The sequence below is a fragment of the Pimephales promelas genome, chromosome 4, assembly GCF_988280905.1.
Source record: "Pimephales promelas chromosome 4, fPimPro1.hap1.1, whole genome shotgun sequence".
Classification (NCBI taxonomy): domain Eukaryota; kingdom Metazoa; phylum Chordata; class Actinopteri; order Cypriniformes; family Leuciscidae; genus Pimephales; species Pimephales promelas.
In genome coordinates this window covers 20,421,855-20,445,231 of record NC_142772.1, presented here as the reverse complement: position 1 = coordinate 20,445,231, position 23,377 = coordinate 20,421,855, and the positions used below count along the sequence as shown (strand labels likewise).

At 39.8% G+C, this 23,377-nt stretch overlaps 2 protein-coding genes across 5 annotated transcripts in view; both read left to right on the top strand.

The window, feature by feature from the left end:
* Positions 1 to 17,971, top strand: part of LOC120471962 (creatine kinase U-type, mitochondrial) — a 108,545-nt gene extending 90,574 nt beyond the window's left edge. Inside the window, exons 7-8 of one of the 3 annotated variants that reach the window (XR_016168280.1) lie at positions 16,632 to 16,724; positions 17,101 to 17,971. Coding sequence is in view for 1 of the 3 variants with exons in the window: in XM_089130100.1 (XP_088986226.1) it covers positions 16,632 to 16,641 (10 nt within the window). In the remaining 2 variants the exon portion in view is untranslated. Of the gene's footprint in view, positions 1 to 16,631; positions 16,962 to 17,100 lie in introns of those variants that run through there. The other 2 variants (XR_016168279.1, XM_089130100.1) reach the window with 2 other exon arrangements.
* An 82-nt stretch (positions 17,972 to 18,053) lies between these two features.
* On the top strand, positions 18,054 to 23,049 carry LOC148981686 (creatine kinase U-type, mitochondrial-like). Of its 2 annotated transcripts, XM_089130102.1 has the most exons (5): positions 18,057 to 19,959; positions 21,034 to 21,157; positions 21,237 to 21,371; positions 21,562 to 21,687; positions 22,460 to 23,049. In XM_089130102.1, the coding sequence occupies exons 2-5, from the start codon at positions 21,098 to 21,100 to the stop codon at positions 22,574 to 22,576; spliced, it is 438 nt and encodes a 145-aa protein (XP_088986228.1). In that variant the 5' UTR covers positions 18,057 to 19,959; positions 21,034 to 21,097; the 3' UTR covers positions 22,577 to 23,049. The 2 variants fall into 2 exon arrangements, with proteins under 2 accessions (XP_088986227.1, XP_088986228.1); XM_089130101.1 differs by having other exon boundaries at positions 18,054 to 21,157.
* The last annotated feature ends 328 nt before the right edge of the window (positions 23,050 to 23,377 follow it).

Sequence of the window (23,377 nt, the reverse complement as noted above, 5' to 3'; positions counted from 1 at the left end):
TGGAGAAACTTTATTTTTCACCCGAAAAAAAAAATGAAAGGGGTACCACTGTCGTTTTTTTTTGGGGTCGAAATTTTGAGTTTCGATATCTCAGCTCTGGAAGGGTCTAGAGCCTCCATTTTTGCACTCAGGTTTAAGTCTCATGGCCCTCTATCAGAATCCAGAGTTTTGAGAGGATTGGAGAAACTTCATTTTTCGCCTGAAAAAAAAACCGAAAATGGAGGCTCTAGACCCTTCCAGAGCTGAGATATCGAAACTCAAAATTTTGACTCCAAAAAAAACGACAGTGGTACCCCTTTCGTTTTTTTTTTTTCAGGCAAAAAATGAAGTTTCTCCAATCCTCTCAAAACACTGTCGTTTTTTTTTCGGGTCGAAATTTTGAGTTTCGATATCTCAGCTCTGGAAGGGTCTAGAGCCTCCATTTTTGCACTCAGGTTTAAGTCTCATGGCCCTCTATTAGAATCCAGAGTTTTGAGAAGATTGGAGAAACTTTATTTTTCACCCGAAAAAAAAACGAAAGGGGTACCACTGTCGTTTTTTTTTGGGGTCAAAATTTTGAGTTTCGATATCTCAGCTCTGGAAGGGTCTAGAGCCTCCATTTTTGCACTCAGGTTTAAGTCTCATGGCCCTCTATCAGAATCCAGAGTTTTGAGAGGATTGGAGAAACTTCATTTTTCGCCTGAAAAAAAAACCGAAAGGGGTACCACTGTCGTTTTTTTTTTTTTCGGGTCGAAATTTTGAGTTTCGATATCTCAGCTCTGGAAGGGTCTAGAGCCTCAATTTTTGCAGTCAGGTTTAAGTCTCATGGCCCTCTATCAGAATCCAGAGTTTTGAGAAGATTGGAGAAACTTTATTTTTCGCCCGGAAAAAAAAAACGAAAGGGGTACCACTGTCGTTTTTTTTGGGGGTCGAAATTTTGAGTTTCGATATCTCAGCTCTGGAAGGGTCTAGAGCCTCAATTTTTTCACTCAGGTTTAAGTCTCATGGCCCTCTATCAGAATCCAGAGTTTTGAGGGGATTGGAGAAACTTCATTTTACGCCCGAAAAAAAAAAACGAAAGGGGTACCACTGTCGTTTTTTTTTGGGGGGTCGAAATTTTGAGTTTCGATATCTCAGCTCTGGAAGGGTCTAGAGCCTCCATTTTTGCACTCAGGTTTAAGTCTCATGGCCCTCTATCAGAATCCAGAGTTTTGAGAGGATTGGAGAAACTTCATTTTTCGCCTGAAAAAAAAAACGAAAGGGGTACCACTGTCGTTTTTTTTTTTGGGTCGAAATTTTGAGTTTCGATATCTCAGCTCTGGAAGGGTCTAGAGCCTCAATTTTTTCACTCAGGTTTAAGTCTCATGGCCCTCTATCAGAATCCAGAGTTTTGAGGGGATTGGAGAAACTTCATTTTACGCCCGAAAAAAAAAAACGAAAGGGGTACCACTGTCGTTTTTTTTGGGGGGGTCGAAATTTTGAGTTTCGATATCTCAGCTCTGGAAGGGTCTAGAGCCTCCATTTTTGCACTCAGGTTTAAGTCTCATGGCCCTCTATTAGAATCCAGAGTTTTGAGAAGATTGGAGAAACTTTATTTTTCACCCGAAAAAAAAAATGAAAGGGTTACCACTGTCGTTTTTTTTTGGGGTCGAAATTTTGAGTTTCGATATCTCAGCTCTGGAAGGGTCTAGAGCCTCCATTTTTGCACTCAGGTTTAAGTCTCATGGCCCTCTATCAGAATCCAGAGTTTTGAGAGGATTGGAGAAACTTCATTTTTCGCCTGAAAAAAAAAACGAAAGGGGTACCACTGTCGTTTTTTTTTCGGGTCGAAATTTTGAGTTTCGATATCTCAGCTCTGGAAGGGTCTAGAGCCTCCATTTTTGCACTCAGGTTTAAGTCTCATGGCCCTCTATTAGAATCCAGAGTTTTGAGAAGATTGGAGAAACTTTATTTTTCACCCGAAAAAAAAACGAAAGGGGTACCACTGTCGTTTTTTTTGGGGTCAAAATTTTGAGTTTCGATATCTCAGCTCTGGAAGGGTCTAGAGCCTCAATTTTTGCAGTCAGGTTTAAGTCTCATGGCCCTCTATCAGAATCCAGAGTTTTGAGAGGATTGGAGAAACTTCATTTTTCGCCTGAAAAAAAAAAAACGAAAGGGGTACCACTGTCGTTTTTTTTGGAGTCAAAATTTTGAGTTTCGATATCTCAGCTCTGGAAGGGTCTAGAGCCTCCATTTTTGCACTCAGGTTTAAGTCTCGTGGCCCTCTATCAGAATCCAGAGTTTTGAGAGGATTGGAGAAACTTCATTTTTCGCCTGAAAAAAAAAAACGAAAGGGGTACCACTGTCGTTTTTTTTTGGGTCGAAATTTTGAGTTTCGATATCTCAGCTCTGGAAGGGCCTAGACCCTCAATTTTTGCAGTCAGGTTTAAGTCTCATGGCCCTCTATCAGAATCCAGAGTTTTGAGAAGATTGGAGAAACTTTATTTTTCGCCCGAAAAAAAAAAACGAAAGGGGTACCACTGTCGTTTTTTTTTTCGGGTCGAAATTTTGAGTTTCGATATCTCAGCTCTGGAAGTGTCTAGAGCCTCCATTTTTGCACTCAGGTTTAAGTCTCATGACCCTCTATCAGAATCCAGAGTTTTGAGAGGATTGGAGAAACTTCATTTTTCGCCTGAAAAAAAACCCGAAAGGGGTACCACTGTCGTTTTTTTTTTCGGGTCGAAATTTTGAGTTTCGATATCTCAGCTCGGGAAGGGTCTAGAGCCTCAATTTTTGCACTCAGGTTTAAGTCTCATGGCCCTCTATCAGAATCCAGAGTTTTGAGAAGATTGGAGAAACATCATTTTTCGCCCGGAATAAAAAAACGAAAGGGGTACCACTGTCGTTTTTTTGGGGGTCGAAATTTTGAGTTTCGATATCTCAGCTCTGGAAGGGTCTAGAGCCTCCATTTTTGCACTCAGGTTTAAGTCTCATGGCCCTCTATTAGAATCCAGAGTTTTGAGAAGATTGGAGAAACTTTATTTTTCACCCGAAAAAAAAAATGAAAGGGGTACCACTGTCGTTTTTTTTTGGGGTCGAAATTTTGAGTTTCGATATCTCAGCTCTGGAAGGGTCTAGAGCCTCCATTTTTGCACTCAGGTTTAAGTCTCATGGCCCTCTATCAGAATCCAGAGTTTTGAGAGGATTGGAGAAACTTCATTTTTCGCCTGAAAAAAAAAAACGAAAGGGGTACCACTGTCGTTTTTTTTTTCGGGTCGAAATTTTGAGTTTCGATATCTCAGCTCTGGAAGGGTCTAGAGCCTCCATTTTTGCACTCAGGTTTAAGTCTCATGGCCCTCTATTAGAATCCAGAGTTTTGAGAAGATTGGAGAAACTTTATTTTTCACCCGAAAAAAAAAACGAAAGGGGTACCACTGTCGTTTTTTTTTGGGGTCGAAATTTTGAGTTTCGATATCTCAGCTCTGGAAGGGTCTAGAGCCTCCATTTTTGCACTCAGGTTTAAGTCTCATGGCCCTCTATCAGAATCCAGAGTTTTGAGAGGATTGGAGAAACTTCATTTTTCGCCTGAAAAAAAAACCGAAAATGGAGGCTCTAGACCCTTCCAGAGCTGAGATATCGAAACTCAAAATTTTGACTCCAAAAAAAACGACAGTGGTACCCCTTTCGTTTTTTTTTTTCAGGCGAAAAATGAAGTTTCTCCAATCCTCTCAAAACACTGTCGTTTTTTTTTTCGGGTCGAAATTTTGAGTTTCGATATCTCAGCTCTGGAAGGGTCTAGAGCCTCCATTTTTGCACTCAGGTTTAAGTCTCATGGCCCTCTATTAGAATCCAGAGTTTTGAGGGGATTGGAGAAACTTCATTTTACGCCCGAAAAAAAAAAACGAAAGGGGTACCACTGTCGTTTTTTTTTGGGGGGTCGAAATTTTGAGTTTCGATATCTCAGCTCTGGAAGGGTCTAGAGCCTCCATTTTTGCACTCAGGTTTAAGTCTCATGGCCCTCTATTAGAATCCAGAGTTTTGAGAGGATTGGAGAAACTTCATTTTTCGCCTGAAAAAAAAAAACGAAAGGGGTACCACTGTCGTTTTTTTTTGGGTCGAAATTTTGAGTTTCGATATCTCAGCTCTGGAAGGGTCTAGAGCCTCCATTTTTGCAGTCAGGTTTAAGTCTCATGGCCCTCTATTAGAATCCAGAGTTTTGAGGGGATTGGAGAAACTTCATTTTACGCCCGAAAAAAAAAAAACGAAAGGGGTACCACTGTCGTTTTTTTTTGGGGGGTCGAAATTTTGAGTTTCGATATCTCAGCTCTGGAAGGGTCTAGAGCCTCCATTTTTGCACTCAGGTTTAAGTCTCATGGCCCTCTATTAGAATCCAGAGTTTTGAGAAGATTGGAGAAACTTTATTTTTCACCCGAAAAAAAAAATGAAAGGGGTACCACTGTCGTTTTTTTTTGGGGTCGAAATTTTGAGTTTCGATATCTCAGCTCTGGAAGGGTCTAGAGCCTCCATTTTTGCACTCAGGTTTAAGTCTCATGGCCCTCTATCAGAATCCAGAGTTTTGAGAGGATTGGAGAAACTTCATTTTTCGCCTGAAAAAAAAAACGAAAGGGGTACCACTGTCGTTTTTTTTTTTCGGGTCGAAATTTTGAGTTTCGATATCTCAGCTCTGGAAGGGTCTAGAGCCTCCATTTTTGCACTCAGGTTTAAGTCTCATGGCCCTCTATTAGAATCCAGAGTTTTGAGAAGATTGGAGAAACTTTATTTTTCACCCGAAAAAAAAACGAAAGGGGTACCACTGTCGTTTTTTTTGGGGTCAAAATTTTGAGTTTCGATATCTCAGCTCTGGAAGGGTCTAGAGCCTCCATTTTTGCACTCAGGTTTAAGTCTCATGGCCCTCTATTAGAATCCAGAGTTTTGAGAAGATTGGAGAAACTTTATTTTTCACCCGAAAAAAAAAATGAAAGGGGTACCACTGTCGTTTTTTTTTGGGGTCGAAATTTTGAGTTTCGATATCTCAGCTCTGGAAGGGTCTAGAGCCTCCATTTTTGCACTCAGGTTTAAGTCTCATGGCCCTCTATCAGAATCCAGAGTTTTGAGAGGATTGGAGAAACTTCATTTTTCGCCTGAAAAAAAAACCGAAAATGGAGGCTCTAGACCCTTCCAGAGCTGAGATATCGAAACTCAAAATTTTGACTCCAAAAAAAACGACAGTGGTACCCCTTTCGTTTTTTTTTTTTCAGGCAAAAAATGAAGTTTCTCCAATCCTCTCAAAACACTGTCGTTTTTTTTTCGGGTCGAAATTTTGAGTTTCGATATCTCAGCTCTGGAAGGGTCTAGAGCCTCCATTTTTGCACTCAGGTTTAAGTCTCATGGCCCTCTATTAGAATCCAGAGTTTTGAGAAGATTGGAGAAACTTTATTTTTCACCCGAAAAAAAAACGAAAGGGGTACCACTGTCGTTTTTTTTGGGGTCAAAATTTTGAGTTTCGATATCTCAGCTCTGGAAGGGTCTAGAGCCTCCATTTTTGCACTCAGGTTTAAGTCTCATGGCCCTCTATCAGAATCCAGAGTTTTGAGAGGATTGGAGAAACTTCATTTTTCGCCTGAAAAAAAAACCGAAAGGGGTACCACTGTCGTTTTTTTTTTTTTCGGGTCGAAATTTTGAGTTTCGATATCTCAGCTCTGGAAGGGTCTAGAGCCTCCATTTTTGCAGTCAGGTTTAAGTCTCATGGCCCTCTATCAGAATCCAGAGTTTTGAGAAGATTGGAGAAACTTTATTTTTCGCCCGGAAAAAAAAAACGAAAGGGGTACCACTGTCGTTTTTTTTGGGGGTCGAAATTTTGAGTTTCGATATCTCAGCTCTGGAAGGGTCTAGAGCCTCAATTTTTTCACTCAGGTTTAAGTCTCATGGCCCTCTATCAGAATCCAGAGTTTTGAGGGGATTGGAGAAACTTCATTTTACGCCCGAAAAAAAAAAACGAAAGGGGTACCACTGTCGTTTTTTTTTGGGGGGTCGAAATTTTGAGTTTCGATATCTCAGCTCTGGAAGGGTCTAGAGCCTCCATTTTTGCACTCAGGTTTAAGTCTCATGGCCCTCTATCAGAATCCAGAGTTTTGAGAGGATTGGAGAAACTTCATTTTTCGCCTGAAAAAAAAAACGAAAGGGGTACCACTGTCGTTTTTTTTTTTGGGTCGAAATTTTGAGTTTCGATATCTCAGCTCTGGAAGGGTCTAGAGCCTCAATTTTTTCACTCAGGTTTAAGTCTCATGGCCCTCTATCAGAATCCAGAGTTTTGAGGGGATTGGAGAAACTTCATTTTACGCCCGAAAAAAAAAAACGAAAGGGGTACCACTGTCGTTTTTTTTGGGGGGGTCGAAATTTTGAGTTTCGATATCTCAGCTCTGGAAGGGTCTAGAGCCTCCATTTTTGCACTCAGGTTTAAGTCTCATGGCCCTCTATTAGAATCCAGAGTTTTGAGAAGATTGGAGAAACTTTATTTTTCACCCGAAAAAAAAAATGAAAGGGTTACCACTGTCGTTTTTTTTTGGGGTCGAAATTTTGAGTTTCGATATCTCAGCTCTGGAAGGGTCTAGAGCCTCCATTTTTGCACTCAGGTTTAAGTCTCATGGCCCTCTATCAGAATCCAGAGTTTTGAGAGGATTGGAGAAACTTCATTTTTCGCCTGAAAAAAAAAACGAAAGGGGTACCACTGTCGTTTTTTTTTCGGGTCGAAATTTTGAGTTTCGATATCTCAGCTCTGGAAGGGTCTAGAGCCTCCATTTTTGCACTCAGGTTTAAGTCTCATGGCCCTCTATTAGAATCCAGAGTTTTGAGAAGATTGGAGAAACTTTATTTTTCACCCGAAAAAAAAACGAAAGGGGTACCACTGTCGTTTTTTTTGGGGTCAAAATTTTGAGTTTCGATATCTCAGCTCTGGAAGGGTCTAGAGCCTCAATTTTTGCAGTCAGGTTTAAGTCTCATGGCCCTCTATCAGAATCCAGAGTTTTGAGAGGATTGGAGAAACTTCATTTTTCGCCTGAAAAAAAAAAAAACGAAAGGGGTACCACTGTCGTTTTTTTTGGAGTCAAAATTTTGAGTTTCGATATCTCAGCTCTGGAAGGGTCTAGAGCCTCCATTTTTGCACTCAGGTTTAAGTCTCGTGGCCCTCTATCAGAATCCAGAGTTTTGAGAGGATTGGAGAAACTTCATTTTTCGCCTGAAAAAAAAAAAACGAAAGGGGTACCACTGTCGTTTTTTTTTGGGTCGAAATTTTGAGTTTCGATATCTCAGCTCTGGAAGGGCCTAGACCCTCAATTTTTGCAGTCAGGTTTAAGTCTCATGGCCCTCTATCAGAATCCAGAGTTTTGAGAAGATTGGAGAAACTTTATTTTTCGCCCGAAAAAAAAAAACGAAAGGGGTACCACTGTCGTTTTTTTTTTCGGGTCGAAATTTTGAGTTTCGATATCTCAGCTCTGGAAGTGTCTAGAGCCTCCATTTTTGCACTCAGGTTTAAGTCTCATGACCCTCTATCAGAATCCAGAGTTTTGAGAGGATTGGAGAAACTTCATTTTTCGCCTGAAAAAAAACCCGAAAGGGGTACCACTGTCGTTTTTTTTTTCGGGTCGAAATTTTGAGTTTCGATATCTCAGCTCGGGAAGGGTCTAGAGCCTCAATTTTTGCACTCAGGTTTAAGTCTCATGGCCCTCTATCAGAATCCAGAGTTTTGAGAAGATTGGAGAAACATCATTTTTCGCCCGGAATAAAAAAACGAAAGGGGTACCACTGTCGTTTTTTTGGGGGTCGAAATTTTGAGTTTCGATATCTCAGCTCTGGAAGGGTCTAGAGCCTCCATTTTTGCACTCAGGTTTAAGTCTCATGGCCCTCTATTAGAATCCAGAGTTTTGAGAAGATTGGAGAAACTTTATTTTTCGCCCGAAAAAAAAAAACGAAAGGGGTACCACTGTCGTTTTTTTTTGGGGTCGAAATTTTGAGTTTCGATATCTCAGCTCTGGAAGGGTCTAGAGCCTCAATTTTTGCAGTCAGGTCTAAGTCTCATGGCCCTCTATCAGAATCCAGAGTTTTGAGAGGATTGGAGAAACTTTATTTTTCGCCCGAAAAAAAAAACGAAAGGGGTACCACTGTCGTTTTTTTTTTTGGGGTCGAAATTTTGAGTTTCGATATCTCAGCTCTGGAAGGGTCTAGAGCCTCCATTTTTGCACTCAGGTTTAAGTCTCATGGCCCTCTATCAGAATCCAGAGTTTTGAGAGGATTGGAGAAACTTCATTTTTCGCCTGAAAAAAAAACGAAAGGGGTACCACTGTCGTTTTTTTTTTTTGGGTCGAAATTTTGAGTTTCGATATCTCAGCTCTGGAAGGGTCTAGAGCCTCAATTTTTGCACTCAGGTTTAACCGTGTTAACCATAACCTTTTAAATACTCGACCTAGCTCCATTGCTTAGCAATGAGAAGAAACTCCTGTAACTTCAGTGCCCAACCCGTATCACGACAAGACGTGAAATAATCACGTTGGTCCACTTTGGAAAACGTGTAGATGTCACGGTTTAGTTTAAACTCACAACCATAAATAGGGCTTTACTGCCCTCTTGTGTCAAATTATATTTCTATATTTATTTTTCCAACAAATAAAACCAAACCCGGAATAAAAGCCCATCCAATACACCCTTTAACATGACCAAAATGCTTAATTTTCAGAGTTGACTCATTCTCCTCTATGCTGCGGGCGTTCTGATCTACGATCGCATCTCGCGATCATTCATTCAACTATTTTAAAAAGGCAGGATAAAGCACCAATCCACACTTTTTATTAGTCAAATTCATTTAAAAAAATGTAAACTCAAGTAAGTAGACAAAAATACTTTTGCTAATGAGAAGACAGACAAGACTGCTGCAGGTTTTGTGTAATTTTATGGGTATTTTTTTTTATTGAGAGTTGTGTTATTGCAGTAAGATCTTTAAGTTTTTGTGATAGTTATGTGTGTTAATGTTAGATCAGATGTTCTTGGTTCATTTACTGCCTAATGTATAAATGTGTCTCTCACCGTCATGGAGAGAGATGTGTAAGGCAATAGCGCCTTGCCTAAGTAGTTTTTATGTGTTCTATAATAAAAGAGGAAAAGTCAATTTTTTTTCTTATTTGTTAATTCAAAAATTTCTCCACCTGTGGGAGGGAGCACTCTGGGTCGTGCGGTGTAAGGGATGAGTGTTCGGATCTTATGTTAGGAATCAGCATAGTAGTGTTATTAGCGTAGTTTAAGTCAGTATCACTGTTATTATATGTAAAGTGAATGTCGTGATTTTACCAATTGTTCATGTGAAGATTTTGCAGCGGCGATGAAAACCCAGGGGTGGCGCTGCGCCGCTGCTGAAGCCATTGTAACACCACTGTAAAAGGGAAATTAATGAATTAACTGGAATTAACCAAAGAGAGCGAGCGAGCGAGCGAGAGAGAGGATTTTTGTGCAACCAATTCCGATCTGTGTCAGAACTCAGAAGCGAATAAAATATCACATTTGTTGTGTAAACGCATACAGACGGCGTGCGCGTTTTGTCCTCGGGGTTCCCCTAGTAGCTCATACATCAGGATTTCTGATCGTAAATATTTTAACATGTTGGATATTTGCGATTAAAAACTCCATCTAAAATAATCCGTAAAACCATCAAGAAATTTGGTATGTCGGAGGGGGTGAATTTACCTCAGTAGTCTTTAGCAGGCTTTATTCCAGACCCTTCCAGAGCTGAGATATCGAAACTCAAAATTTCGACCCCAAAAAACCCCTTTCGTTTTTGTTTTTTCGGGCGAAAAATGATGTTTCTCCAATCTTCTCAAAACTCTGGATTCTGATAGAGGGCCATGAGACTAAAACCTGAGTGCAAAAATGGAGGCTCTAGACCCTTCCAGAGCTGAGATATCGAAACTCAAAATTTCGACCCCCAAAAAAAAACGACAGTGGTACCCCTTTCGGTTTTTTTTTCGGGCGAAAAATAAAGTTTCTCCAATCCTCTCAAAACTCTGGATTCTGATAGAGGGCCATGAGACTTAAACCTGAGTGCAAAAATTGAGGCTCTAGACCCTTCCAGAGCTGAGATATCGAAACTCAAAATTTCGACCCCAAAAAAAAACGACAGTGGTACCCCTTTTGTTTTTTGTTTTCGGGCGAAAAATAAAGTTTCTCCAATCTTCTCAAAACTCTGGATTCTAATAGAGGGCCATGAGACTTAAACCTGAGTGCAAAAATGGAGGCTCTAGACCCTTCCAGAGCTGAGATATCGAAACTCAAAATTTCGACCCCCAAAAAAACGACAGTGGTACCCCTTTCGTTTTTTTATTCCGGGCGAAAAATGATGTTTCTCCAATCTTCTCAAAACTCTGGATTCTGATAGAGGGCCATGAGACTTAAACCTGACTGCAAAAATTGAGGCTCTAGACCCTTCCAGAGCTGAGATATCGAAACTCAAAATTTCGACCCGAAAAAAAAAACGACAGTGGTACCCCTTTCGGTTTTTTTTTCAGGCGAAAAATGAAGTTTCTCCAATCCTCTCAAAACTCTGGATTCTGATAGAGGGCCATGAGACTTAAACCTGAGTGCAAAAATGGAGGCTCTAGACCCTTCCAGAGCTGAGATATCGAAACTCAAAATTTCGACCCCAAAAAAAAACGACAGTGGTACCCCTTTCATTTTTTTTTTCGGGTGAAAAATAAAGTTTCTCCAATCTTCTCAAAACTCTGGATTCTAATAGAGGGCCATGAGACTTAAACCTGAGTGCAAAAATGGAGGCTCTAGACCCTTCCAGAGCTGAGATATCGAAACTCAAAATTTCGACCCCCCAAAAAAAAAAACGACAGTGGTACCCCTTTCGTTTTTTTTTTTCGGGCGTAAAATGAAGTTTCTTCAATCCTCTCAAAACTCTGGATTCTGATAGAGGGCCATGAGACTTAAACCTGAGTGCAAAAATTGAGGCTCTAGACCCTTCCAGAGCTGAGATATCGAAACTCAAAATTTCGACCCCCAAAAAAAACGAGAGTGGTACCCCTTTCGGGTTTTTTTTCGGGCGAAAAATAAAGTTTATCCAATCCTCTCAAAACTCTGGATTCTGATAGAGGGCCATGAGACTTAAACCTGAGTGCAAAAATTGAGGCTCTAGACCCTTCCAGAGCTGAGATATCGAAACTCAAAATTTCGACCCCCAAAAAAAACGAGAGTGGTACCCCTTTCGTTTTTTTTTTTCGGGCGAAAAATAAAGTTTCTCCAATCTTCTCAAAACTCTGGATTCTAATAGAGGGCCATGAGACTTAAACCTGAGTGCAAAAATGGAGGCTCTAGACCCTTCCAGAGCTGAGATATCGAAACTCAAAATTTCGACCCCCAAAAAAACGACAGTGGTACCCCTTTCGTTTTTTTATTCCGGGCGAAAAATGATGTTTCTCCAATCTTCTCAAAACTCTGGATTCTGATAGAGGGCCATGAGACTTAAACCTGACTGCAAAAATTGAGGCTCTAGACCCTTCCAGAGCTGAGATATTGAAACTCAAAATTTCGACCCGAAAAAAAAAACGACAGTGGTACCCCTTTCGGGTTTTTTTTCAGGCGAAAAATGAAGTTTCTCCAATCCTCTCAAAACTCTGGATTCTGATAGAGGGCCATGAGACTTAAACCTGAGTGCAAAAATGGAGGCTCTAGACCCTTCCAGAGCTGAGATATCGAAACTCAAAATTTCGACCCCAAAAAAAAACGACAGTGGTACCCCTTTCATTTTTTTTTTCGGGTGAAAAATAAAGTTTCTCCAATCTTCTCAAAACTCTGGATTCTAATAGAGGGCCATGAGACTTAAACCTGAGTGCAAAAATGGAGGCTCTAGACCCTTCCAGAGCTGAGATATCGAAACTCAAAATTTCGACCCCCCAAAAAAAAAACGACAGTGGTACCCCTTTCGTTTTTTTTTTTCGGGCGTAAAATGAAGTTTCTCCAATCCTCTCAAAACTCTGGATTCTGATAGAGGGCCATGAGACTTAAACCTGAGTGCAAAAATTGAGGCTCTAGACCCTTCCAGAGCTGAGATATCGAAACTCAAAATTTCGACCCAAAAAAAAAAACGACAGTGGTACCCCTTTCGTTTTTTTTTCAGGCGAAAAATGATGTTTCTCCAATCCTCTCAAAACTCTGGATTCTGATAGAGGGCCATGAGACTTAAACCTGAGTGCAAAAATGGAGGCTCTAGACCCTTCCAGAGCTGAGATATCGAAACTCAAAATTTCGACCCCAAAAAAAAACGACAGTGGTACCCCTTTCGTTTTTTTTTTCGGGCGAAAAATAAAGTTTCTCCAATCCTCTCAAAACTCTGGATTCTGGTAGAGGGCCATGAGACTTAAACCTGACTGCAAAAATTGAGGCTCTAGACCCTTCCAGAGCTGAGATATCGAAACTCAAAATTTCGACCCCAAAAAAAAAACGACAGTGGTACCCCTTTCGTTTTTTTTTTCGGGCGAAAAATAAAGTTTCTCCAATCTTCTCAAAACTCTGGATTCTAATAGAGGGCCATGAGACTTAAACCTGAGTGCAAAAATCGAGGCTCTAGACCCTTCCAGAGCTGAGATATCGAAACTCAAAATTTCGACCCCCCCAAAAAAACGACAGTGGTACCCCTTTCGTTTTTTTATTCCAGGCGAAAAATGATGTTTCTCCAATCTTCTCAAAACTCTGGATTCTGATAGAGGGCCTTGAGACTTAAACCTGACTGCAAAAATTGAGGCTCTAGACCCTTCCAGAGCTGAGATATCGAAACTCAAAATTTCGACCCGAAAAAAAAAAAACGACAGTGGTACCCCTTTCGTTTTTTTTTTTTTTTCGGGCGAAAAATGATGTTTCTCCAATCTTCTCAAAACTCTGGATTCTGATAGAGGGCCATGAGACTTAAACCTGACTGCAAAAATTGAGGCTCTAGACCCTTCCAGAGCTGAGATATCGAAACTCAAAATTTCGACCCCGAAAAAAAAACGACAGTGGTACCCCTTTCGTTTTTTTTTCGGGCGAAAAATAAAGTTTCTCCAATCTTCTCAAAACTCTGGATTCTAATAGAGGGCAATGAGACTTAAACCTGAGTGCAAAAATGGAGGCTCTAGACCCTTCCAGAGCTGAGATATCGAAACTCAAAATTTCGACCCCCCAAAAAAAAAAACGACAGTGGTACCCCTTTCGTTTTTTTTTTTCGGGCGTAAAATGAAGTTTCTTCAATCCTCTCAAAACTCTGGATTCTGATAGAGGGCCATGAGACTTAAACCTGAGTGCAAAAATTGAGGCTCTAGACCCTTCCAGAGCTGAGATATCGAAACTCAAAATTTCGACCCCCAAAAAAAACGAGAGTGGTACCCCTTTCGGGTTTTTTTTCGGGCGAAAAATAAAGTTTATCCAATCCTCTCAAAACTCTGGATTCTGATAGAGGGCCATGAGACTTAAACCTGAGTGCAAAAATTGAGGCTCTAGACCCTTCCAGAGCTGAGATATCGAAACTCAAAATTTCGACCCCCAAAAAAAACGAGAGTGGTACCCCTTTCGTTTTTTTTTTTCGGGCGAAAAATAAAGTTTCTCCAATCTTCTCAAAACTCTGGATTCTAATAGAGGGCCATGAGACTTAAACCTGAGTGCAAAAATGGAGGCTCTAGACCCTTCCAGAGCTGAGATATCGAAACTCAAAATTTCGACCCCCAAAAAAACGACAGTGGTACCCCTTTCGTTTTTTTATTCCGGGCGAAAAATGATGTTTCTCCAATCTTCTCAAAACTCTGGATTCTGATAGAGGGCCATGAGACTTAAACCTGACTGCAAAAATTGAGGCTCTAGACCCTTCCAGAGCTGAGATATTGAAACTCAAAATTTCGACCCGAAAAAAAAAACGACAGTGGTACCCCTTTCGGGTTTTTTTTCAGGCGAAAAATGAAGTTTCTCCAATCCTCTCAAAACTCTGGATTCTGATAGAGGGCCATGAGACTTAAACCTGAGTGCAAAAATGGAGGCTCTAGACCCTTCCAGAGCTGAGATATCGAAACTCAAAATTTCGACCCCAAAAAAAAACGACAGTGGTACCCCTTTCATTTTTTTTTTCGGGTGAAAAATAAAGTTTCTCCAATCTTCTCAAAACTCTGGATTCTAATAGAGGGCCATGAGACTTAAACCTGAGTGCAAAAATGGAGGCTCTAGACCCTTCCAGAGCTGAGATATCGAAACTCAAAATTTCGACCCCCCAAAAAAAAAACGACAGTGGTACCCCTTTCGTTTTTTTTTTTCGGGCGTAAAATGAAGTTTCTCCAATCCTCTCAAAACTCTGGATTCTGATAGAGGGCCATGAGACTTAAACCTGAGTGCAAAAATTGAGGCTCTAGACCCTTCCAGAGCTGAGATATCGAAACTCAAAATTTCGACCCAAAAAAAAAAACGACAGTGGTACCCCTTTCGTTTTTTTTTCAGGCGAAAAATGATGTTTCTCCAATCCTCTCAAAACTCTGGATTCTGATAGAGGGCCATGAGACTTAAACCTGAGTGCAAAAATGGAGGCTCTAGACCCTTCCAGAGCTGAGATATCGAAACTCAAAATTTCGACCCCAAAAAAAAACGACAGTGGTACCCCTTTCGTTTTTTTTTTCGGGCGAAAAATAAAGTTTCTCCAATCCTCTCAAAACTCTGGATTCTGGTAGAGGGCCATGAGACTTAAACCTGACTGCAAAAATTGAGGCTCTAGACCCTTCCAGAGCTGAGATATCGAAACTCAAAATTTCGACCCCAAAAAAAAAACGACAGTGGTACCCCTTTCGTTTTTTTTTTCGGGCGAAAAATAAAGTTTCTCCAATCTTCTCAAAACTCTGGATTCTAATAGAGGGCCATGAGACTTAAACCTGAGTGCAAAAATCGAGGCTCTAGACCCTTCCAGAGCTGAGATATCGAAACTCAAAATTTCGACCCCCCCAAAAAAACGACAGTGGTACCCCTTTCGTTTTTTTATTCCAGGCGAAAAATGATGTTTCTCCAATCTTCTCAAAACTCTGGATTCTGATAGAGGGCCTTGAGACTTAAACCTGACTGCAAAAATTGAGGCTCTAGACCCTTCCAGAGCTGAGATATCGAAACTCAAAATTTCGACCCGAAAAAAAAAAAAACGACAGTGGTACCCCTTTCGTTTTTTTTTTTTTTTCGGGCGAAAAATGATGTTTCTCCAATCTTCTCAAAACTCTGGATTCTGATAGAGGGCCATGAGACTTAAACCTGACTGCAAAAATTGAGGCTCTAGACCCTTCCAGAGCTGAGATATCGAAACTCAAAATTTCGACCCCGAAAAAAAAACGACAGTGGTACCCCTTTCGTTTTTTTTTCGGGCGAAAAATAAAGTTTCTCCAATCTTCTCAAAACTCTGGATTCTAATAGAGGGCAATGAGACTTAAACCTGAGTGCAAAAATGGAGGCTCTAGACCCTTCCAGAGCTGAGATATCGAAACTCAAAATTTCGACCCCAAAAAAAAACGACAGTGGTACCCCTTTCGTTTTTTTTTTTCGGGCGAAAAATGATGTTTCTCCAATCTTCTCAAAACTCTGGATTCTGATAGAGGGCCATGAGACTTAAACCTGACTGCAAAAATTGAGGCTCTAGACCCTTCCAGAGCTGAGATATCGAAACTCAAAATTTCGACCCCCCAAAAAAAAACGACAGTGGTACCCCTTTCGTTTTTTTTTTTCAGGCGAAAAATGAAGTTTCTCCAATCCTCTCAAAACTCTGGATTCTAATAGAGGGCCATGAGACTTAAACCTGAGTGCAAAAATGGAGGCTCTAGACCCTTCCTGAGCTGAGATATCGAAACTCAAAATTTCGACCCCCCCAAAAAAAAACGACAGTGGTACCCCTTTCGTTTTTTTTTTTTCGGGCGAAAAATGAAGTTTCTCCAATCCTCTCAAAACTCTGGATTCTGATAGAGGGCCATGAGACTTAACGTGGTTTAACATCGATGTAATACGTTTTTTTTAGCGTACCTTTTGCTTAAACGAGGAGCTGGGGGGACGCCGGAAAAATAGACATTTTACTCATTAGCCTGCTTCATTAAAAACGTGACATTTAGACGTTTTCTTCGGCGTGGATCCATGCAAATGAATCATTTTCACATTGAAAATAATAAAAGTTTTTTTTTTTTTTTGTTTTGTTTTTTTTTGTTTTTTGCATTTTAAATAATAGAACATTTCTCAGTGATCGTAAATAAAACAAAATTCCATTTTCTCGGTTTAATGAAAACCAATAGGTCGTTATGGCAGAGGCGAATAACGCAAATAAATTGTCAAAATATCGACGTAATTCGAATCAATAAGGTTTGATGTTGTTTTAGAGCTATGAATTATCTTCAACTTGCATATTGGTCATTTAACTCCCCTGTGATGTCTCTTGGTGTATTTAGTATCAGTATACTCTCAACTGAAACTTTTGTTATGTCTACTATACTATTATTATTATTTCACCAATTTCATGTTTTTATTTGGATTAAGGGTAAATATAAAATATATATTATTTTAGTGTTTATGTGTGACGTTACATCCTGTAAATCTTATTCTACTTGAAAAAGAATATGAGATATATTATTGTACATTTATATTTACTTTTTCCATAGGCAATCATAAATGCCCTGTCTGTCTCCTGGCTGGGATATCTCCTCACAGGAGGCTGAGCAGGTCTTCCTTTTTGGTCTGGATTATCATTGCAGGTCAGAGTAGATTATTCATTATTTTTGCACAATGCCCCGTGCACCCTTTTGTTACTGATAATTCTGTTACAGTAACACAACTGTGACTGTTCTCTGATAACTATTTCAGTGAAGTGGAAGATTTTAACTGACAAATTGACAAACAATTGAGGAAAGAAAGGAGACCATTCAATTGTTGGCTGTTACTTTTACATTTACACATTTGGACTCTGGAATTAGATGTCAGTAACATGAATATTCAATTTGACTTTCTCTCTCTACAACTCCAACATTTCATAACTGTTTAGTGTTAAATCTGAAATATATATTTGAACATGTTAAACTCATTTGTATCTCTCTCTCTGTCTCTCTCTCTCTCTCTCTCTCTCTCTCTCAGAGTTGAAGCCATTCCTGCAGCAACTGGTGGAAAACGGGGGATCTTTTTGGTGCTTTTATAATGTATCTATTTATCTTGCATAAATAATTTTGTTCTTTCGTATAATATAAATAAATACATATGCATATATAAATAAATTCATGCTTGAATCATTCTCGAGTTTTGCCTTCTGATATTCTGGCCATATCATTTAGTGACTGCATGTGCTGATTCCATCGTTATTTTATCTGATAATGAGCAAATTAGTTAAACTTGAGTAGGTTAATCAATATACAGCATAATTCAAGAAACTAGGGCTCACACCACTTTTCAGTTGAATAAGATTGATATACATTTTTAATTTGTTTTGTATAAATGTACATTTTTGTAAATGTCTCTGATGCATTTTGAATAAAAAAACACATTTTATAAAAATACTCCTGAGATTAAATGTCTTTCGAACTATGTACGTACAAACTAAAACAAGGGTCCTGTAACCGGGGTCGTAAAGCTGCAGCCTCCGATTGTGCAGGGATTTGCTCTGAACAACTGACATTGGTTATTTTAACAAAAAGTTATCACACTTGCATAAATGGGTCATTTTTTAACCATATGTGTAAACTTGATGTATTAACACAAAATATTACATTAAAAAAATCATTTGTGACCAAGATATTTTGAACTATGATGATATTTTGATATGTTAAACTCATAAAACCTGTACAGAAGAGGAAGCGAGAGATTAACTGTTTTTTTATGTATTAGAATATTGTGCAAAAGTTCATTTATTTCGGTAATTCAACATAGCTATATGCCGTAATCATCAAATTTATAACACATAAAGGCATGAAATATCTCACTTTGCTTATAATGACTAATGAGTAGATTATATACTAGTATATGATTTAAGGTTTACATAAATTCCATTCTGCCATTTCAAAGTAATTTGCAATAACAGGCATTAACAGGTGAATTCTTAATTTGTAAAAATGCAATATTTCTATAACCACATAGAAAGAAATGTTTAAAAAAGTTTTTTTTAATTATTTTTTAGAAGGGATAACTAAGTGCAGTTTGGATCCCATATAATTAAGAAAGAGATAAAAACTCATTTTAGTTTAAGTATAGATGCTCCCTTATATGTTTATTATAGCAAAACCATGATTATTGATTACCATTTGTAACAGAAATACAAGAGAAATACAAAAATATCGTTTTAAGGTACATTGTTTACTTGTCATTAACTTACAAAACCAGTGAGCAATGCAAACGTATTGTCTAATACAGCTGTTAAGGGAGTGCTTGTGATTTAGATGATTCCAAGCCTGCCAAAGCGTCACAATTTAACTGCACCAATAATCTGTAGTGCCACATCTCTACACAAATAACCTCATCTTTATTATAAATCAATAACTACTATGATAACAACCATAAACATACACTCACCGGCCACTTTATTAGGTACCCCATGCTAGTAACGGGTTGGACCCCCTTTTGCCTTCAGAACTGCCTCAATTCTTCGTGGCATAGATTCAACAAGGTGCTGGAAGCATTCCTCAGGGAGTTTGGTCCATATTGACATGATGGCATCACACACTTGCCGCAGATTTGTCGGCTGCACATCCATGATGCGAATCTCCCGTTCCACCACATCCCAAAGATGCTCTATTGGATTGAGATCTGGTGACTGTGGAGGCCATTTGAGTACAGCGAACTCATTGTCATGTTCAAGAAACCAGTCTCAGATGATTCCAGCTTTATGACATGGCGCATTATCCTGCTGAAAGTAGCCATCAGAAGTTGGGTACATTGTGGTCATAAAGGGATGGACATGGTCAGCAACAATACTCAGGTAGGCTGTGGCGTTGCAACGATGCTCAATTGGTACCAAGGGGCCCAAAGAGTGCCAAGAAAATATTCCCCACACCATGACACCACCACCACCAGCCTGAACCGTTGATACAAGGCAGGATGGATCCATGCTTTCATGTTGTAGACGCCAAATTCTGACCCTACCATCCGAATGTCGCAGCAGAAATCGAGACTCATCAGACCAGGCAACGTTTTTCCAATCTTCTATTGTCCAATTTCGATGAGCTTGTGCAAATTGTAGCCTCAGTTTCCTGTTCTTAGCTGAAAGGAGTGGCACCCGGTGTGGTCTTCTGCTGCTGTAGCCCATCTGCCTCAAAGTTTGATGTACTGTGCATTCAGAGATGCTCTTCTGCCCACCTTGGTTGTAACGGGTGGTTATTTGAGTCACTGTTGCCCTTCTATCAGCTCGAACCAGTCTGGCCATTCTCCTCTGACCTCTGGCATCAACAAGGCATTTCCGCCCACAGAACTGCCGCTCACTGGATGTTTTTTCTTTTTCGGACCATTCTCTGTAAACCCTAGAGATGGTTGTGCGTGAAAATCCCAGTAGATTAGCAGTTTCTGAAATACTCAGACCAGCCCTTCTGGCACCAACAATCATGCCACGTTCAAAGTCACTCAAATCACCTTTCTTCCCCATACTGATGCTCGGTTTGAACTGCAGGAGATTGTCTTGACCATGTCTACATGCCTAAATGCACTGAGTTGCCGCCATGTGATTGGCTGCTTAGAAATTAAGTGTTAACGAGCAGTTGGACAGGTGTACCTAATAAAGTGGCCGGTGAGTGTATTCCGACAGGAAGCAGCGGCATTTTGAGCATGTGTACACGTCACGAATCACATCAAATTGAGTCACGTGCCGTCTTTGGACATGGGCGAGGCTTCCGACGTCACACATGGATGGGCGTGGCTTCTGACGTCACACTTGGATGTGGGCCGGGTTGGATATCCACCGCAGGATGCAGCGAGCTGTAGTTGAAGAGATTGGCCAGATGCTCGTGGGATTTGGTAAGGCTGAGGAACTACTGACCCGCAGTTAGAGCATAGCACTCTTTCCCTTTAGCGCATCCTTTACTAGTCGCCAAAGCTGATTCAAATATTCTCAGCTAAATGTCAGTTTGAGGATCTATTTTCTTTCTGGTAGCTATTCCAGTGCCAGAGAGGCATTTTATACATAATAATGACAATTTTTTTAAATGTTCCATTCATATATTGTCTAAATGTCCACATTAAAAATTTAATGTATAAATGTAGAAGATAATTGTTTGAACTTGACTTTTTAATATATGAGATTATTGACTATAAATTTAGTCATACAATTTGCACGCCATTAAAACAGGCTTTCAAACATTATGAACACTTTTCAAACCTATCTCTCTCATGAGATCACAGCAAGAGCAATCCACAAACATCCAATCAGTTCACAATGGACACAAAATCAAGTCACTTTTCCTTGTTCGAGAAGCCGTTTCACTCATACATAACAACAGGGAAGAAAAGACTATTGAAAATTCTGTTTCATGCTGACCTAAATCACATTACTTACCATTTCACTCGGGAAGAATCTGTAACGCGTGTTTAAATATGCGGGGAGGAAAACTTACTGTCAGAAAGTGTCCAGTCTGACCAGAAGTTAGGATGAAACATGAAATGGCAGCAAAAAATGGTACCATTTTCCAACACTGAACCAGTCCTGGCTTCACTTTACACCCCCTTTTTCTTTTCTTGAATGAAAACTCTAGGACCACTTCTTGTTTGACAAGCCTGTATCACCCTTGCTGACTTGTGCAGGAATGGCGCGGGACTGGCCCGATGCCAGAGGCATTTGGTACGGTGCATGAGATTTGCATTACCAGAGGATGCAGAGAGCATGTGCCTGTGTGTGTTACATAATGACCCTGACAGGGCCCTCAATAAATGTCTATTTTTACTGATTCACACTCACAGTTTTACAGTACGACCACTACTACGCCAGTCTATGGAATCAAAAGCTTGAGACTTAGGGAATTTAGGGCTGAATAAAAGAAAGTTTTATCTAAATTTAGTGAATGTATTTTAACCATGATCTGTTCTCATGTCCAGGCACAACAATGAAAAGACATTTTTGATCTGGATCAATGAGGAGGATCACAGCCGTGTCATTTCTATGGAAAAGGGCGGGAATATGAGGAGGGTGTTTGAGAGGTTCTGCAGAGGACTGAAAGAGGTATCATTGTCACACAAAAATGCACATTATCTGTAAATAAAATTAAACAAGTTCCATTTATGATGTTTGTTTCTCACAGGTAGAGAGACTGATTCAGGAGAGAGGCTGGGAGTTTATGTGGAATGAGCACTTGGGATATATCCTGACCTGCCCCTCTAACCTAGGCACCGTTCTAAGAGCTGGAGTCCATGTCCGTCTGCCCCTCCTTAGCAAGGTGTCACGATCTCACATGGTTCTGTTTAATCTAAAGTTTACATTAGTGCATTTCACAATGCGAAGATCGGGTTCAATTCCAGTCAAAACTGTTCAAATGAAATGTTAAAAAAAAAAAAAAAATCACTATCAGAAAGACTTTTAAGTTCATGCAGAGATGCTCTCTTCTTCTACTATATCCTCCTGAACAGGACTTGCGCTTCAATAAAATTTTGGATAATCTCAGGCTACAAAAACGTGGCACTGGAGGTGTGGATACTGCGGCTGTGGGTGACACTTTCGACATCTCCAACCTTGACCGTCTAGGCAAATCTGAGGTAAACAGATCCGCTTTGATCAGTCCCATAATGCCCCTGAAAGTACTTTTAATTGGATTGAAGCAAATTCTAAAACTAGAATGTACTACAATTGAGATTTTAGTCGAAAAAAATATTAGGGGTCAAAAATTATGCAACAGTAAATAAAAGTTTTTCAATTTGTTTGCAAAAATTAAAGACCTAAAAAAGCCCATCCAGACAGCAACCCTGATCTGGCCCACATCTAGCCTGGATGCCAGCGCGAATCCCGCCCACAACATTTTTTGGTTGGGAAGTTTGGTCTGGACTCGATCCATTGAGGAGTAATTATGATCAGGCAAAACATGTTCACGCCAATCAAATTGCCAGGGTGGGCTTTATACGATGATGGACAGATGATCTGCAGGGACATTATCATCATGTTATCAAAGAGTGCTTAACTGGTTTCCCTCAAAGATGACTGCAGCTGGAGAATTGAGATGTATAGATTCCGCTGTCACGTCTGTTGTAAAATAAATCGACAGCGCATTCAAATTAACAGACGAACAGAAAACTTTTTTTTCTGGTTCGGTTAAGACACGCCTCATAATCAAAGCCCTACGGAGCAGTTTCAGACTCATATTCCGACAAGAATATGAGTATGACGAAGTCAGGCTAGCCCACATCTGTTACGTGTGGAATCCATGAGTACTAGATGTGGGCCAGATCTGGGCCGACACTATGTTGCTGTCTGTGTATGCTTTTGATGTGTAGCCAGTGATTAAATCCAATTTTATTTGACATTGCCTTTCAGGTTGAGCTCGTTCAGTGTGTGATTGATGGCGTCAACTACCTGATCGACTGTGAAAAGAAACTCGAGAAGGGCCAAGACATCACTGTTCCTCCACCAGTAACCCAGTTCAGGAAATGATGACCTGCTCCTTATGAGAGGAACTGAGGGTTAGGCAGCTGAGAGACCTGTAACCTGTTTACTCTCTCCATGTTATCTACAGGTCTTTGTAACAAGGGCCCTCAACGTAGGTTGGAGCAATGGACCAGTTTCTAGGTCAGTGGAGAACAGAATATTGGCAGTAAATGAATCACAGACATCAAGCAAGGAAAGTATTTGTAATTATAAATTGAACAGTCACATACATAAAATGAAACAAAAATAATAACAAAACAATAAAATAATACACAAATTATAAACCTTCTGTGGTCTTTGGAGTGTCTTATCTTATTCTTTCAAGGTTTAAATCCCTTTTTTTTCTTATATCAGTTTAATCAATGTTATCTATTTTGTCTCTGTTTACAGATGTCTTTAGTAAGACTCTTATTAGATTGTTCTGTATTTCTTTTGGACAGCTCCCTGTCTTTCGTTTTTTTTTTTATTTTAGAGTTTAAGGTTCTTATTCTACTCTGCTTTTTTGTGCCATAATTTCCTATACCGTGTTTAAACAAACCAAAATAATCCCTTCAACAAAATAAAATGATGTAAACAATAATTTGACCAACTGAAACTTCTCGTCACAATGAAATGGTAATAGGAAATTCAATATTCACATGTGACTCACATTCAATAACGTTAAATAAACAACACCCTTGTTTTAACTCTTTGTTTGAATTGTCTCTTGAATATCGTCCAGAAAATCCTTTAACCCTTTATGACCTGCCATAGAACAGTTCCACCAGAGTATATCTTTCTATTTTTACATGCTGTGCTGTCATTCTT